Consider the following 15205-nt stretch of genomic DNA (forward strand, 5'->3'; position numbering starts at 1 on the left):
AGCCTTTTGATCATTGTCAGTACCTATCCCTTTTTATTCAATTACAGCAACATCCATTTAATTCAAAATTACTTCAAATTACTGGTTTTTTGGAAGAAAAACATTCGTTGGACAGGAAATGGCATAGTTATGTCAGCATAGCAAATTTTCACTGAAACACTGAGGAGGAACCTTAGATCCTCTCTGTATTGGACAAGGTTCACTCAGAAAACAAGAAACCGTCTCCCTTGTTTAACTGAGAGGGGTTTAAGGTAGAGAATTAGGTGTTTACAAAGTCGTTCCAAGGCTTGGAAGACAAGCTCCAGGCTGAGCTCCCAGGAATGATTCCAAAAACACTTCAGAATCACCTCCACAAACGCCCACACAACTGTGCTTGGCAGTGGAAATGGCAGAAATGTAGCCTGTGTCTCATTTCCTCCTTTGAATCTCGTGTGGGTGTTTTTCCTTGGCAAAGGGCAGGTCTCAGCAGAACCGGCACATATGGGATTCTGGTTAATGTGGTCTTTAGCCCAACTGTGTGCCGCAGCATGGGAGTCCCTGCAACCTAAGGTTCCAAGGGGAGTTGACTTCACTGGGCTCAGTGTCCATGAGGTTCCTGGGCCTGTCCCTCCGGTTCTCAGAAAAGTTAGGTAACTTTCTTAAGACCAGCTGGTAAGAACCCACTCACTGTGGTTTTTGTTACATTGTCAAATTCCGAGGAATAATTCCCTCTATTTTTCAGTTCCATGCATGTTTTAAATTAAAAGTTAAATTTGCCTTCGTGACTAATCAATACATAATAATCTTTCTTATAATGATCCTGTCATCTAAAATCTTTCTACTTCGTCATACCATCATTTTTCTGTTAACTGCCCAGATGTCATTTCTCAGTTATTTCTGCTGAAGGGCATCAACAGGATGCTTTAGAAACGTAAGTGGGATTTTTCCAAAACCCTTTCTTCTGCTCTTTGGTTAAGCATCATGCCTATAAAATATTTGTGAAAATTAGGACATACCTTTAGGTTTGGTGGTGTTTCTGCTAGTGCTGTTTCCATTCGTTGCTTGAGCTGAAAGGAAATTGCAAAAGCAAAGGTTTCCCCTGTTGTTTAAACAAGAGGTGTAGAAACTCACTATACTTTGCATTATGTTTATGGCATCAAAGTCTAGGATGTAAGGTAGGGTATGATTATATACCTGCAATCTACACCCTTTCATATTAACAATGATAAAAGTCTGTTTGTGATAGAGTCAGTATCTATTTTAAAATTCATCCAAAATTAAAAAAAAAAAAAAAAACCCTTGGCCATTAATCAGTGACCTCATTTGTCTTGTGGCACTTGATTATACTGATTGCCATTATAATACCCATTTAAATGTGTCATCCTTAGAAACTTAGATTTTATGGATGAATGATGACGGCTGCTAAAAAAAACTTAGTCTCAAAGGTCATTTAGAACTAGAAAGAATCTTTATAGTTATTTTACTTTAAAGAAAAGAGAGATCAAAGAAAGTCATTCTCATTGCCTACAGTTTCTCAGCTAGAATGGGGTCACAGACCTCAATGTTGCTCAGAAGCTTTTCTTTTCTGCAAGACTCCCTTCCCACAGCCCTTGTTTTTGTTAGTCATTATTTTGCTGATGTCAAATGGAAGTTTCCTTTCTGTGTACTATATTAGTAGTTAGGATTTTGATAGAATTACCCAGAACAGCTCCTGTGGTTTGCACAGCATGCATCCTGCACTCCGCATTTTAACAACTCCCAGGTGGTTTTGCAATATTTTATGTAGATTCAGAGGTGTTCCGGTTGCTAGATCAAATACAGCAGGCCTACTTAAATTTGAATTCCAAACCATATATATGTGTGTATATATGTTGTGTAAGTGTGGCCCTTGCAACATTTGGGACCTACTTGTACTAAAACATTATTTGTTGTGTGTCTGAAATTCAAATTTACAGCATCTTGTGTTTTTAGTAGATAAATCTGGCAACCTTAAGAAATGTGTCTTTCATTATTTTCACCTGTTTTCAAATTGTTCTCCATTTTCATCTTCCTTCTTTCTTTTGTTTACTCGTGCATTCACACGGTATTTACGGAGCACTCGCAGTGCGTTTGCTACAGGGTTCCAGTCGTCCACAAGACACATGTGATCCTTGCCCTCATAAAAATTGAAATCAGTTTTTGACTTTTCCTTGAAGTTTTGATTCATGGAAAGATTTATATAGTTTAGTTAAGAACAATAGAAAAGTAGAGTAAAACTGACATCCAGCAACCCCGATTCTGATAGAACTGTGGATCCGTTAGGACAGTCCTCACTTGTGATGCTTGGAGAATATAGTTGTATGTCACCTGTTCTGATTCCTTTCTTTATTGGGTGCCCTTTGAAAGAAGCCTCATGGACAGTTCTCATAAAGCCAAAGGAGGAAGTAGAAAATTTAATCGTCTCAAAATATGGGATTACCGCGACTAAACATTCTTTTGTTGACCTATTTTGGAATGTGTTAATCTAAAATTGTTTTCAATTAATGCTCTTTGCGAAGAATCTTAAATTTTATTTCTTAACGTTGTATCTCCTAAAAATTGTTTCACTTGCTCTGTATTTATCCAGTTGAAAAAAAATGTGTATGGCATATAGATTTTAGTCAAGAATCTACTCAGGTCAGTGACGAGTTCATTCAAATTTATAATTTACAGGCTAACATTTTTAAAAATGACTGCATCTTAGACTGGATTTACTAAATCGATGAGTGCTCTCTCAGACAGGTCCTTACTAAGGTAGACCCTGTCTATCTCCTGATTATTTCCAAGTTTTAGACTAACCACGTGTGTGGAGCTAAAAGTTAAAAGATTTATCATAAAATGTAATCATCTTGGTTCATAAAGTCTTCCTAAAACTTCTATTTATTATACAGGGGCACCCGGGTGGTTCAGTCGCTTGGGCCAGGTCATAATCTAAGGGTCGTGGGGTTGAGCCCCGCATCACGTTGCGTGATCAGTGGGAAATCTGCTTCTCTCCCTCTCCTTCTGCCCCATCCCCCTGCTCGTTCTCTCTCTCTCTCTCTCTCTCTCTCTCTCTCTCTCTCAAATAAATAGGCCGCCCCCCTACGGGCGTCAGAGGGAGGCGGGCGCCCTGCGCGGTGACCTCAACCACCGGACTCTCCCCTCGCTGCCGCCGGAGAGGCCGGTGACCTTTTGGCCGCCCCGCCTCAGAGGCTCAGACGGCTCAAGGCAAAGATCAACGCGAAAGCCAACGAGGGGCGCTTCTGCTCCTCCTCCTCCATGGCCAACCGTTCCGCCACCTGCTGGAGAGCCTGGACCAGCTGGAGCTCAGGGTGGAAGCTTTGAGAGAAGCAGCAACTGCCGTTGAGCAAGAGAAAGAAATCCTCCTGGAAATGATCCACAGCATTCAAAATAGCCAGGACATGAGGCAGATCAGCGACGGAGAAAGAGAAGAATTAAATCTGACGGCAAACCATTTGATGGGACGAACCCTCACCGTTGAAGTTTCAGTAGAAACAATTAGAAACCCCCAGCAGCAAGAATCCCTGAAGCATGCCACCAGGATTATTGATAAGGTCGTCAGTAAGTTTCTGGATGATTTGGGAAATGCCGAGAGTCACTTGATGTCACTGTACGGTGCATGTTTATCCGAGGTGCCACCTGGGCCTGTTGACCAGAAGTTTCAGTCCATAGTAATTGGCTGTGCTCTTGAAGATCAGAAGAAAATTAAGATTAGAGACTCTGCTTAGAAATACTGAAAACTCTGACAGGGCCGTCAAGCTGTTAGAGCATTCTAAAGGAGCTGGTTCCAAAACTCTGCAACAAAATGCTGAAGGCAAACTTAATCAGTTTTGAAACATAGGAGCACTTACAAATAATGACATAAAAATGATTAAGCATTAGTTCTTCGTATTAGGCATAACATTTGATACTGATTGTTGTTTCACATGAGGAAAATATTCCAGTGTCATCAGTTTTGTGAATAACACAATTAAAACTAGAAATATTTTAATTATCTTTCTAGAAGTTTTTAGATTGAATTCTTGTATTAGGCTCTAGCACCTAATATATAAAATATATATTTTTTACTATTCTGTGGATGACTACTTAGTATATAGGAGAGAGTAACTGCTCAGCCTGGGCCAAAAGCGTAATTGTTCTTTCCTGGGCTTTGTCTGGCATGGAGATACTTGGGCACTTGGGGCATTTGGTTGACTAGAAATTCTTTTTTTTTTTTTTTAAAGATTTTATTTATTTATTTGAGAGAGAGAGAATGAGAGATAGAGAGCACGAGAGGGAAGAGGGTCAGAGGGAGAAGCAGACTCCCTGCTGAGCAGGGAGCCCGATGTGGGACTCGACTCCAGGATCATGACCTGAGCCGAAGGCAGTCGCTTAACCAACTGAGCCACCCAGGTGCCCTTGACTAGAAATTCTTGACAAACTTAACCACTCATCAATTGTTAACTAAGTAGTGTGCTTAAAAGGACAAAAGGAATCACAAAATAAGAAACTTTCCCAACATCTTCTTTTTCATAAAGCACTTCTTTTGGACATCTGTCTCAAATTATTTTGAATTTAAGGTTTATGCATCTGATAATATGAATATATTTGTTGATATATATGAAAACATGACAAAGTGTGAGAGAATTCACATCTAATGTTATTACTGTGAACAACTATATGTCCACTTCATCTTTTTCCAAATGCATCATTTCTCTAAATTTTTAATCATTGCAGAAATACAGTATTGTAACTTGCCTTTTTTAAAAAATGCTGCTATGAAGTCTAATTGTCAACTTTAAAACCTTTATTCTGTATTGTTGTATAATTTACTTCCCTGTTCCCCTTATTGGACATTTAGTTTGTTTCCAATTTGTTGCTTATTCCTGCAACATATTTATATACAGAGACTTTATTCCTTCTTTCTTTTGTTTCTGATTTTTTTTGTATAAATTGCCAGTAGTGGGATTTACTGGGTCAAAAGGTATATACATTTTCATGGCCTGACATATTTTCCAAGTTTTTTTGTATGAGAGTTACATCAATTTGTACTGTCTTCAGTAATTAAAGTGTAGCTCTTTCACTAGAAAATAAATAAATAAATCTTAAAAAAAAAAAACTCTTTATTATACAGTCAAAAATACCATAATTTAACTAAAACATTTAAGGTTATTTTGCTCATTTTTTTACTCCCCCCACACAAAAAAGAAATAGAGATTTTTACCCTATCTAAATATTGTATTAGGAAAATCTTACATTTTAGTGTAGGAAAATCTTACATTTTAGTTTACCCTATGATGATTTTGTTTGTACAGATTAAAATTTGAGTATCTTAGAATTAAAACAATCTCTCAATCTAAGATGAGAAAAATATTTTGTACCTATTACTTCACCTTGTAGACAATCTTCTGAAAATAAGAGAAATAATAAGATGAGGGAATTCCTCTCACTTGCTTACTTCAAAATAGTTGTATACCTGTAGAAACTAATTTCAGAGAAGCTGTCCATTATTTATGTGACTTCTTTCCTATTTACTTTTGTGTTTATGTTACTTACTGTGACACATACCATCTGGAATAAAAAATCGAGGCATGCGTTAATTTAGGCCAGAGTTCAATACACAAACACCCAAATATTTTTGTACATCATAAATTGAATCTGTGTGAGATATTTATAAAATGACCATTGCAGGGGTGCCTGGCTGGCTCAGTCGGTTAAGTGTCTGCCTTTGGCTCAGGTTGTGATCCCAGGGTCCTGGGATCGAGCCCCGCATCGGGCTCCCTGCTCAGCAGGAGCCTGTTCTCCCTCTGCCTCTGCCCCTGCTTATGCTCGTTTGCTCACTCTCTCGCTTTCTCTCTCTGTCAAATAAATAAATAAAATCTTTAAAAAAAAATGACCATTGCAAATATTCATAGCTGAACTGCTTTAAGGAGATGGTACATAATTATAAAACACAGCATGTTTCCATACCTGACAAAGAACCTGATTAACTCATTTACAGGTTTAGAAGCCATGTATGCTTTAAACTGTGGGAGGATATTCTCCCATAGTGGGATTTATCAAACTCTCTCGGACATTCTAGTAGATGTTATACAATAAATCGGGTTCAAGTTCAAATAAATTTGGAAAAACTAACTCCATCCCCCTCTTCACAATGACTTGGGTTACTCTAATGAATTTAAGCAGCCCTACTCAAGGTGCCTCAAGATAGTACTTGAAAAAGGTGCCTCAAGATAGTACTTGAAAAAGCTGCCTGGTTTACATTTGAATCCTGGCTGGGCCATTTATTAGCAGGACAGTCTTGAGCAGTTACTTAGCATAAACGTCGGTTAACAATGATAGAAAAATAGAGCCAAACTAAAAATCAACACCCCGCGATCCCGATGGAACCTGGAACCGTAGGACAGCAAGATTCAACAATCCTCACTATTTACTCCAAGTTTACTCACAAAATAGAAATAATAGTGGTACCTATCTTACAGACTTCCTGTGAAGATTAAGTAGCATTTTTTTTTTTAAGTAGCATCCTCATTGAAAAGGGCAGTTAGCCCAAGGCGTAGTAAGGAGAATGGGAAACACACAATATAACTGGCCATTACTTTAAGCTGTTGATCTTCTATTTCTCAAACCTATTTGATCATGAAACTCTTATTTTGTGTATAGAACATCTGTTAATATCTTGCAAAACTATGTTGTTTGCAACACAATTAAGAAACACTACTTCCTGTCAGTTTATTTGGAAGGGTGGAACCATGGTGTTTAGCTATGTGCCAGAGCTGGGAATTGGTCACGTCATGATTTGTCTCTCAGTTGTTATCTTGGATATAACAGAGAAAAAAAGGAGACTACCAGTTTCATGACGAGAAGGAGCATATCAAACAATGTGAGAGAAATGGTCTGCTTCGGTGAATCTTTTAGCTAAAATTCAAAAAAAGCACTAAGTGTAGGAAGCCAAAGAAAACTATTTGTGAACTGTCATTATACTTTATTATATGAGGAGAAATCACTGCGTTGTAAAAAATACTGCCACTAATGTGTTTTTAAGATGTTTGTGTTGACTTGTGATTAAAGACACATATTAATGTGGTTTTGACGATTGACAGCTGCATGCGTAGTTAGCCTCTCTCTATTGTAATCGCTGCTTTTTAAGTTAGCCATTTTTAAACCTTTTCAGTTCTATGGCCCCACCACTTAGTGAAGCAACCATGGGACACAGGATGCAGGTGGCTTAGACCTGGGCCGGGCTTGGAATCCTGACTGTCACTGTGAAACTGGACCTCTTGAGTCTTAGCGTCCTTATCTTTCATATGACACGAATCATACCTCTTTTGTAAGAGTCTTAGAAGAATGATAAATCTCATATAGGAAATTTCTAATACATGAGAGACACTCAAAATACATGAAGCTACTTTTAGGAGAAATAAAAGTACCCCAGTAACGAACGTCCAGCTTCTTAGTCAAATATTTAAAAACTAATAGAAGACAAAGACCCACAATTGTTCACCTTTAAAAAATTTACATGTGTAGTCCTTTATTTTTTTAATTTTTTTACATATGTAGTTTTTAAAAAACAAACATTTCAGAGGAAAATATTAAAATCGTGTTTGAGAATATATTTTTCGATGTTATAATTCTGAGGTTCAAGTTTCTGTGATAGAAATTTAGAATCTTGGCTGGGAGCAAAGTACTTTGTCACTACAATCCACACATACTTGATAAAAAAAAGAAAGGAGAATTAACCTGGAGATAATTATTTACCGAATAATTTCTCTTTTATGTCCTTTTGGCCTGCGGCATTCACCTCAGATATAGTAAGACTTATTTTTTTTTTTAACTTGGCCTACCTTTTCGTTCAGTCATATAGTCAATCATACGAACTTATTCTTGTCTAAACCATACCCCAGAGCTTTTTTTTTTTTTTTTTTTTTTAGCGTATCTGTTTTTTTTGTTTAAGACCATTCATTCACACCTTTTCTCATTCACCAGTTCTGGGTGATACAAATCACCTCAACTGTAAACTCTTTTCCTCTTCATTCCTAAACACACTAGTATATGCTTGTAGCATTCACTTGTTCAGTATTCTAGGGATGGGAAATTTTAATGAACAGGAGAGAAAAAAACCACATGATTCCCTGTTAACTGTAGAAATGTAAAAGATAATAACATTTTCTTAAGTAATCAGGCCCACATCTAATTTAGAACTGTTTTGATTCACATTGAATAAACGTCAAGCCTAATTGTTTCATTGGTACTTTTCAGATTTTAATGATGAGAATTGTGGGATTAATGGGACATGAAGAATTCAAAAGATTTGCCTTTCTTTGGGATCCCTTGCTCTTAAAACATAATGATAAAATTCACTATGAGAGGATTATAGTCAGGATCATTCTTATTTAGAAATATATGGAGGAAATGAACATGCAGTGGGTTCCCACCATGTGCTGAACGTTTTCCTGGATAATACATATTAACCACCCTGTATGGGGGGCGTTCTATAAACACAGGTCAGTCTGACCCTCTAGTTTTTATTACTGCCTCTATGAAAATGCTTACCAAATGGAAGTTACTAGCTTTCTCAGAGATCATAATGCATGTCTAGTATGAACATCTTCACTCTGTTCTTGAACTTTCCATTTCCAGCCTTCTTCTTAACGGAACACGTGTGAGGACAAGGAGACAGACAAAACAATTGCATGTCATTTCATTCAGCTCAAATCAGTTCAATTTTGATCACACCTCTTTTTCCTGGGAAGTGAATGAGGAGCACCACACATAAACGTGAAAAGAAGCATGTTACCATTTTCTATTAAAACAAACGACTTCTAGACCCTGCTTTCTTTCAGATCCCCTTGTCACCTCATTCTACTCTCCTCCAACACTGTAGCCACACTGGGTTTCTTGCTGTTCCTCAGACATACCAAGTCTGATTCTGCCTCAGGGCCTTTGCTCTGGCTCTTTCCCTGGAAAAAAGTATCCCCCCAAATCTTTGGTTGGCCCGTTCTATATTATTAATCTGGTCTCAGCTTAAGGTCGTCTTCTCAGAGGTCTCTCCTGATTATCCAACTGAAGTTACTCCCTATTATGGGATATGACCCTCTTTCGTTTTCTACAATGCATTTAATACTGCCTGAACTATCTATTTGTTTACTGATTTATCAGTCATGCGCTCTGTCAGAGCAGAGTTTGCATCTTGTTCAGCACATAGAATAGAGCCCAAATAGTAGCAGACAATACATGTCTGCCGCATGTGTTGACTGGGATGATTTCTCAGGACTCCAATCACCTTGGGAGATAGAGTGTGGGATCCATTCAGACTCCGCCACTCCCCAGTTCTGTCACCGTAGAGATGAATTTATTTCATCCTTCACTTACAGAGATCGCCTACCTCACATGTCTGTCATGACTTAAAACAAGATAATGTCTGAGGACATGTTTTTAAGCCAGTAAATACTTAGGTAAAGTGAGGTAATACTGTTAAAGGAATGATCGCAGCTTAGAGTTAATGCCAGGGCCTGAGCTAAGTACTTTCCATGCATTGTCCCACTTAGTCCTCACAGCACCCTTATTTGACCTTCAACCCTGAAAGTGGAAACTCTGAGTTAAAGAAAATAATTTTTACAGTTGCTAAAGCAGGACCCATGCCCAGTTCTGTTTGACTCCCCTGAGGGCCTAACCACATGAAATTATATTCACAAATTGACATTAAAAATATTTTTATGTTCTAAATAATGTTAAGTGGTCACTTAATTCATTCTTTTGTTTCTTTCCTTTTTAAAGATCCTGATGAATTTGAGCAAATATATGAGCCTCTGGATGTCAAAAGTAAAAAGATTCATGTCGTGGACAGTGGCCTCACGTTTAACCTGCCATACCCCTTGATCCTGAGACCTCAAAGGGGAGTTGATCTCATTATCTCCTTTGACTTTTCTGCAAGACCAAGTGACTCTAGTCCTCCATTCAAGGTAAGGAGAATTTATATAGCATCCCATGATCTAGCATGTTCTTTTGCATGCCTTGTAGATATCTTAGTCATCTTCCCTCCAATTTCTTATCCCTTGAGCCTATTTTTCTACATTACTATGAGTCATATTTTAAAAACATAGATGTGATTCAATCACTCCCCTTCTTAAAGACACTTAGAAAAGGAGAAAAAAAGAAAAAGAGGAAACTTGTAAATGATTCCCCATGGCCCACATTAAAGTTTACAGTCTTAAGCAGAACAAGAATTATGCGACCTATCTGAAGTTCAAGGAAATTATGCTGAGATTTGGATGTTAGCAAGTAAAAGATAATTAAAACCATGCATGGGGAGTTATACTAGGAGAAGAGGACATAACATACATTTTGAAGATACAACAGCAATTATCAGGGGAAAATAATGAAAATCAAGGAAGTATACAGTGTTGTGAAAAATCAGTTGAAGATACTTAACAAGGACATCTTTGGTGAACTGGACAAAGGCAGTTTCTTTTTTCTTTTTTTTTTTTTTAAAGATTTGATTTATTTGAGAGAGAGAGAGCATGAGAGGGGGGAGGGTCAGAGGGAGAAGCAGACTCCCTGCTGAGCAGGGAGCCCGATGCGGGACTCGATCCCGGCACTCCAGGATCATGACCTGAGCCGAAGGCAGTCGCTTAACCAACTGAGCCACCCAGGCGCCCCAAAGGCAGTTTCAATAACATCATGAGGGCAGAAATCATACTGCAATGATCTGAAGGAAGGGTGGAAGATAAGAAAATGGAGATAATCCTGTAGACTATCCAGGGAAGAAGGAGATGTGCTCTATCTGCAAGAGGTGGGGAATAGGAAAACTGTGTATAGGAGAGGTGGGTTGTTAACAGGAAAGAATTGAATGTATTTAAATGCTGATGGCTGGAGTCATTAATGAAGATGTTATTGGAGAATGGAGAGATGGCGTATATGATAGGGTCACAGCCCTCGGAAGGCTACAGGGGTGAGGAGTGCAAAGGAAATATAAAAATACAGGTGGAGAGTAATATATAAATGTTGATATTGGGGCAAGAGGGCAGGGGGAAGATGATGGTTGTGATGGAAGGTCACTGTTAGGCATGGAGAGGGAAGTTAAGAAAGTATTCACTTGATGACTTCTCACTTTTATAGAAATTATAATTCAGTGTTATCTTTTGAGAGTGAGAGGGTAGTGGTGGTGGAGCCAGGATCCTGGCAAAAATAAAAGTCTGCCTCTGAAGAAATGAGAAGAAATTCTGAACAGGGAGCATACATTGCTTAGCAGCACTGTGGCCTCACCCAAGTGAGACCATGAATGTTACTGTTCCCTCCACCTGGAAACCTCAAACTTTCTCTAGACACACCTCAAATGTTATCTTTCTTGACCTCCGCAGATCGAGTGTCAGTACAAAGGACTTAGTAGATTCTTCTAAATATGGCAATTTTCATGGTGTATTGTATGTATTTCTATATATATATATAGAAATTTCTTTTATATATATATATAGATAGATAGACAGATAGATAGATAGTTAGATAGATAGGATAGATACCTTCCACTGTCTGTGAACTCCTTGGGAACTAGAACACTATTTTGAATGTATGTTTTAATCATTTGGTTCTAATTGTATTATAAGTGTTGGCCAAAGTGTGAGTAGGTCATTTTTTTGTGAGTGAATGAATGAAATTCTATGAGAGTGATGGAGTTATTATACCCATTTCATCAATTAAGACGTGGAAATTCATAGAGGTTAAGTGACACAGTCCATAATCTCCCAACCAGGAAGAGTCAGTGATAACCCAGGTCAGCCATGAAGGACCAGTGATAACTCAGGTCAGTGAGGAAGAGTCAGTGATAACCAGGTCAACCAGGAAGTCAGTGATAACCCAGGTCCTCTGACATCTGCTTTCCTTCCCATTATACTATGATTTAACTGCTCTCAAGACTAATAGTGGCTATCATAACAGCTCTTTAATATATATAAAGTCTCATTTTTTTAAAAAAATGCTTTCACATTTGATTTTTTTTTTTTGAGGCAGTTTCTGGTATTCTGACAAGAAAACAAGGGTTGGTGAGATGAGCAATTTCATCATATCAACAAATTAAATAAGATAATGGGTGAACAGAACATAGCCCCAGGACCTGGCTGGAAAAGTGCTGGTTAAGAAGTGGTCACGCTGGACCAGGTTTCAAGGCTCCAGAATGACAATCTAATGATTTTTCCCCTTTACTAGCTGCCTCCTTAGAACACGTTTTACATGTATTTTTTTCTGTGCTGTGTGCTGTGTGCAGCAGTTAATGATAAACCATGGTTCTTGATCTCCAAAACATTTTAGCTTTCTTGGGGGAAAGACTTTTATACACAAGAGTCACTTGGGAGGAAAATGAGAAACGTATTGTTAAATAATTATTTGACTTTATATAAGCATGTGTGTTATGGGAGATCCATATAAGAGTAGATAGGTGTGTCCTGGAGTAGATGAGCAGGGAAATAAATAGAACAGGATGAAAATGGCACAGGGATGGCAGTGAGCCATCTGAGGAGATGGAGCGATCTGACTAGAAGTGATAAATACTAAGCTCCCATTAGGAGGGCTTTAGGGCTGGATGATGGGAAATAGAGAATCAGTGAAGAGTTTGCAGCTGACAAACGACTTCATGAAATTGGAATTTTAGGATGATTAATCCCACAGTGGAAAGTAGGATGACTTGGAGAATGAAGAGCAAAAGATTAAAATTAAGAGGGATTTACTACAGGACACCTGGGTGGCTCAGTCTGTTAAGCATCTGACTCTTGATCTCAGCTCAGGTTCTGATCTCGGGTTGTGAGTTCAAGCTCCACATTTAAAAAAAATTAATTTTTTTTTAAAAAGAGGGGTTTACTATAATTAAAGCATAGGATAATGAAGTACTGTACAGGATGGGTGACTGAGAAAGCCAAGAGCTAGATTGACCATGAGCAGCAGTGGAGAGGTGAGTTCCAGTGGATGACTCTAAGATGATAGCTTCAAAGCTAGTTCTGGAGGTGGAAGAAACTGTATTATTTATCTCACCATGGGAGTGTAAAATGTCAAAGCCATCATTCTATATATGAATCACAGCTCTACTACCTCATGAGTTAATATTGGGAAGGTTTGAGAATATGACTTTGTACCTCTAAAAAGAACCATTGTACTTTATTGTAGTTTTTAAATGGACTTTGATTCATTATTCCTAGTTAAAAAGAATATATACTTATTGTAAAAAAAAATTTAGAAATTTGGAATATATATCATTTCTGTTTTTCATAAACAATTGCTAGTATTTTACTGCTTTCCTTTAGTCTTCCTTCTGTGTGTGTGTCTATGTGTGTGAGGGTGTGTGTCTGTGTGTGTGTCTGTGTGTGTGTCTGTCTCTGTGTGTGTGTGTGTCTGTGTATCTGTGTGTCTGTGTGTTTGTGTCTGTGTGTGTGTGTATCTGTGTGTGTGTAACTGTGTGTGTGTCTGTGTGTGTGTGTCTGTGTGTGTCTGTGTGTGTCTGTGTCTGTGTGTACACCAGGATTGTATTGCTTTCCATTTGGCTTTTTCTTTTTTTTACTTTCTCTTTAATTTTTTTATTGTTAAGTTAATAACCATACATTACATCATTAGTTTTTGATGTAGTGTTCCATGATTCATTGTTTGTGCATAATACCCAGTGCTCCACTCAGAACGTGCCCTCTTTAATACCCATCACCAGGCTAACCCATCCCCCCACCCCATCCCCTCTAGAACCCTCAGTTTGTTTTTCAGAGTCCATCGCCTCTCATGGTTCATCTCCCCCTCTGATTTACTCCCCTTCATTCTTCCCCTCCTGCTATCTTCTTTTTTTTTCTTAACATATATTGCATTATTTGTTTCAAAGGTACAGATCTGTGATTCAACAGACTTGCACAATTCACAGCGCTCACCATAGCACATAACCTCCCCAAAGTCTATCACCCAGCCACCCCATCCCTCCCACCCCCCCACCACTCCAGCAACCCTCAGTTTGTTTCCTGAGATTAAGAATTCCTCATATCAGTGAGGTCATATGATACATGTCTTTCTCTGATTGACTTATTTCACTCAGCATAACACCCTCCAGTTCCATCCACATCATTGCAACTGGCAAGATCTCATTCCTTTTGATGGCTGCATAATATTCCATTGTGTATATATACCACTTCTTTATCCATTCATCTGTCGATGAACATCTTGACTCTTTCCACAGTTTGGCTATTGTGGACATTGCTGCTATAAACATTGGGGTGCACGTACCACTTCAAATCCCTACATTTGTATCGTTGGGGTAAATACCCACTAGTGCAATTGCTGGATTGTATGGTAGCTCTATTTTCAACTTTTTGAGGAACCTCCATACCGTTTTCCAGAGTGGGTGCACCAGCTTGCATTCCCACCAACAGTGTAGGAGGGTTCCCCTTTCTCCGCATCCCGGCCAACATCTGTCGTTACCTGACTTGTTAATTTTAGCCATTCTGACGGGTGTGAGGTGGTATCTCATTGAGGTTTTGATTTGGATTTCCCTGATGCCGAGCGACGTTGAGCAATTTTTCATGTGTCTGTTGGCCATTTGGATGTCTTCTTTGGAAAAATGTCTGTTCATGTCTTCTGCCCATTTCTTGATTGGATTATTTGTTCCTTGGGTGTTGAGTTCGATGAGTTCTTTATAGATTTTGGATACTAGCCCTTTATCTGATAGGTCATTTGCAAATATTTTCTCCCATTCTGTCGGTTATCTTTTGTTTTTGTGGACTGTTTCTTTTGCTGTGCAAAAGCTTTTTATCTTGATGAAATCCCAATAGTTCATTCTTGCCCTTGCTTCCCTTGCCTTTGGCGATGTTTCTAGGAAGAAGTTTCTGTGGCTGAGGTCGAAGAGGTTGCTGCCTGTGTTCTCCTGTAGGATTTTGATGGACTCCTGTCTCACATCTAAGTCTTTCAACCATTTGGAGTCTATTTTTGTGTGTGGTGTAAGGAAATGGTCCAGTTTCATTCTTCGGCACGTGGCTGTCCAATTTTCCCAACACCATTTGTTGAAGAGACTGTCTTTTTGCCATTGGACATTCTTTCCTGCTTTGTCAAAGATCAGTTGACCATAGAGTTGAGGGTCCATTTCTGGGCTCTCTATTCTGTTCCATTGATCTATGTGTCTGTTTTTGTGCCAGTACCATACTGTCTTGATGATGACAGCTTTGTAATAGAGCTGGAAGTCCGGAATTCTGATGCCGCCGGCTGTGCTTTTCTT

At 38.6% G+C, this 15205-nt stretch overlaps 1 protein-coding gene and 1 pseudogene across 3 annotated transcripts in view; both read left to right on the plus strand.

Moving 5' to 3' along the window:
- The window catches only part of PLA2G4A (phospholipase A2 group IVA), a 169878-nt gene that overhangs the window by 132243 nt on the left and 22430 nt on the right, over positions 1 to 15205 (plus strand). For all 3 annotated transcript variants that reach the window (XM_028121544.2, XM_088016877.1, XM_028121545.2), the window contains one exon: positions 9754 to 9938. In XM_028121544.2, coding sequence (XP_027977345.1) covers positions 9754 to 9938 — 185 coding nt within the window. The remainder of the gene's footprint in view (positions 1 to 9753; positions 9939 to 15205) is intronic.
- Positions 587 to 3831, plus strand: LOC114222841 (BAG family molecular chaperone regulator 2 pseudogene; annotated as a pseudogene).

The sequence above is a fragment of the Eumetopias jubatus genome, unplaced genomic scaffold (assembly GCF_037043125.1).
Source record: "Eumetopias jubatus isolate StellerSeaLion01/CBP00866 unplaced genomic scaffold, mEumJub1_p1.0 scaffold_12, whole genome shotgun sequence".
In the NCBI taxonomy this organism is placed as follows: Eukaryota; Metazoa; Chordata; class Mammalia; order Carnivora; family Otariidae; genus Eumetopias; species Eumetopias jubatus.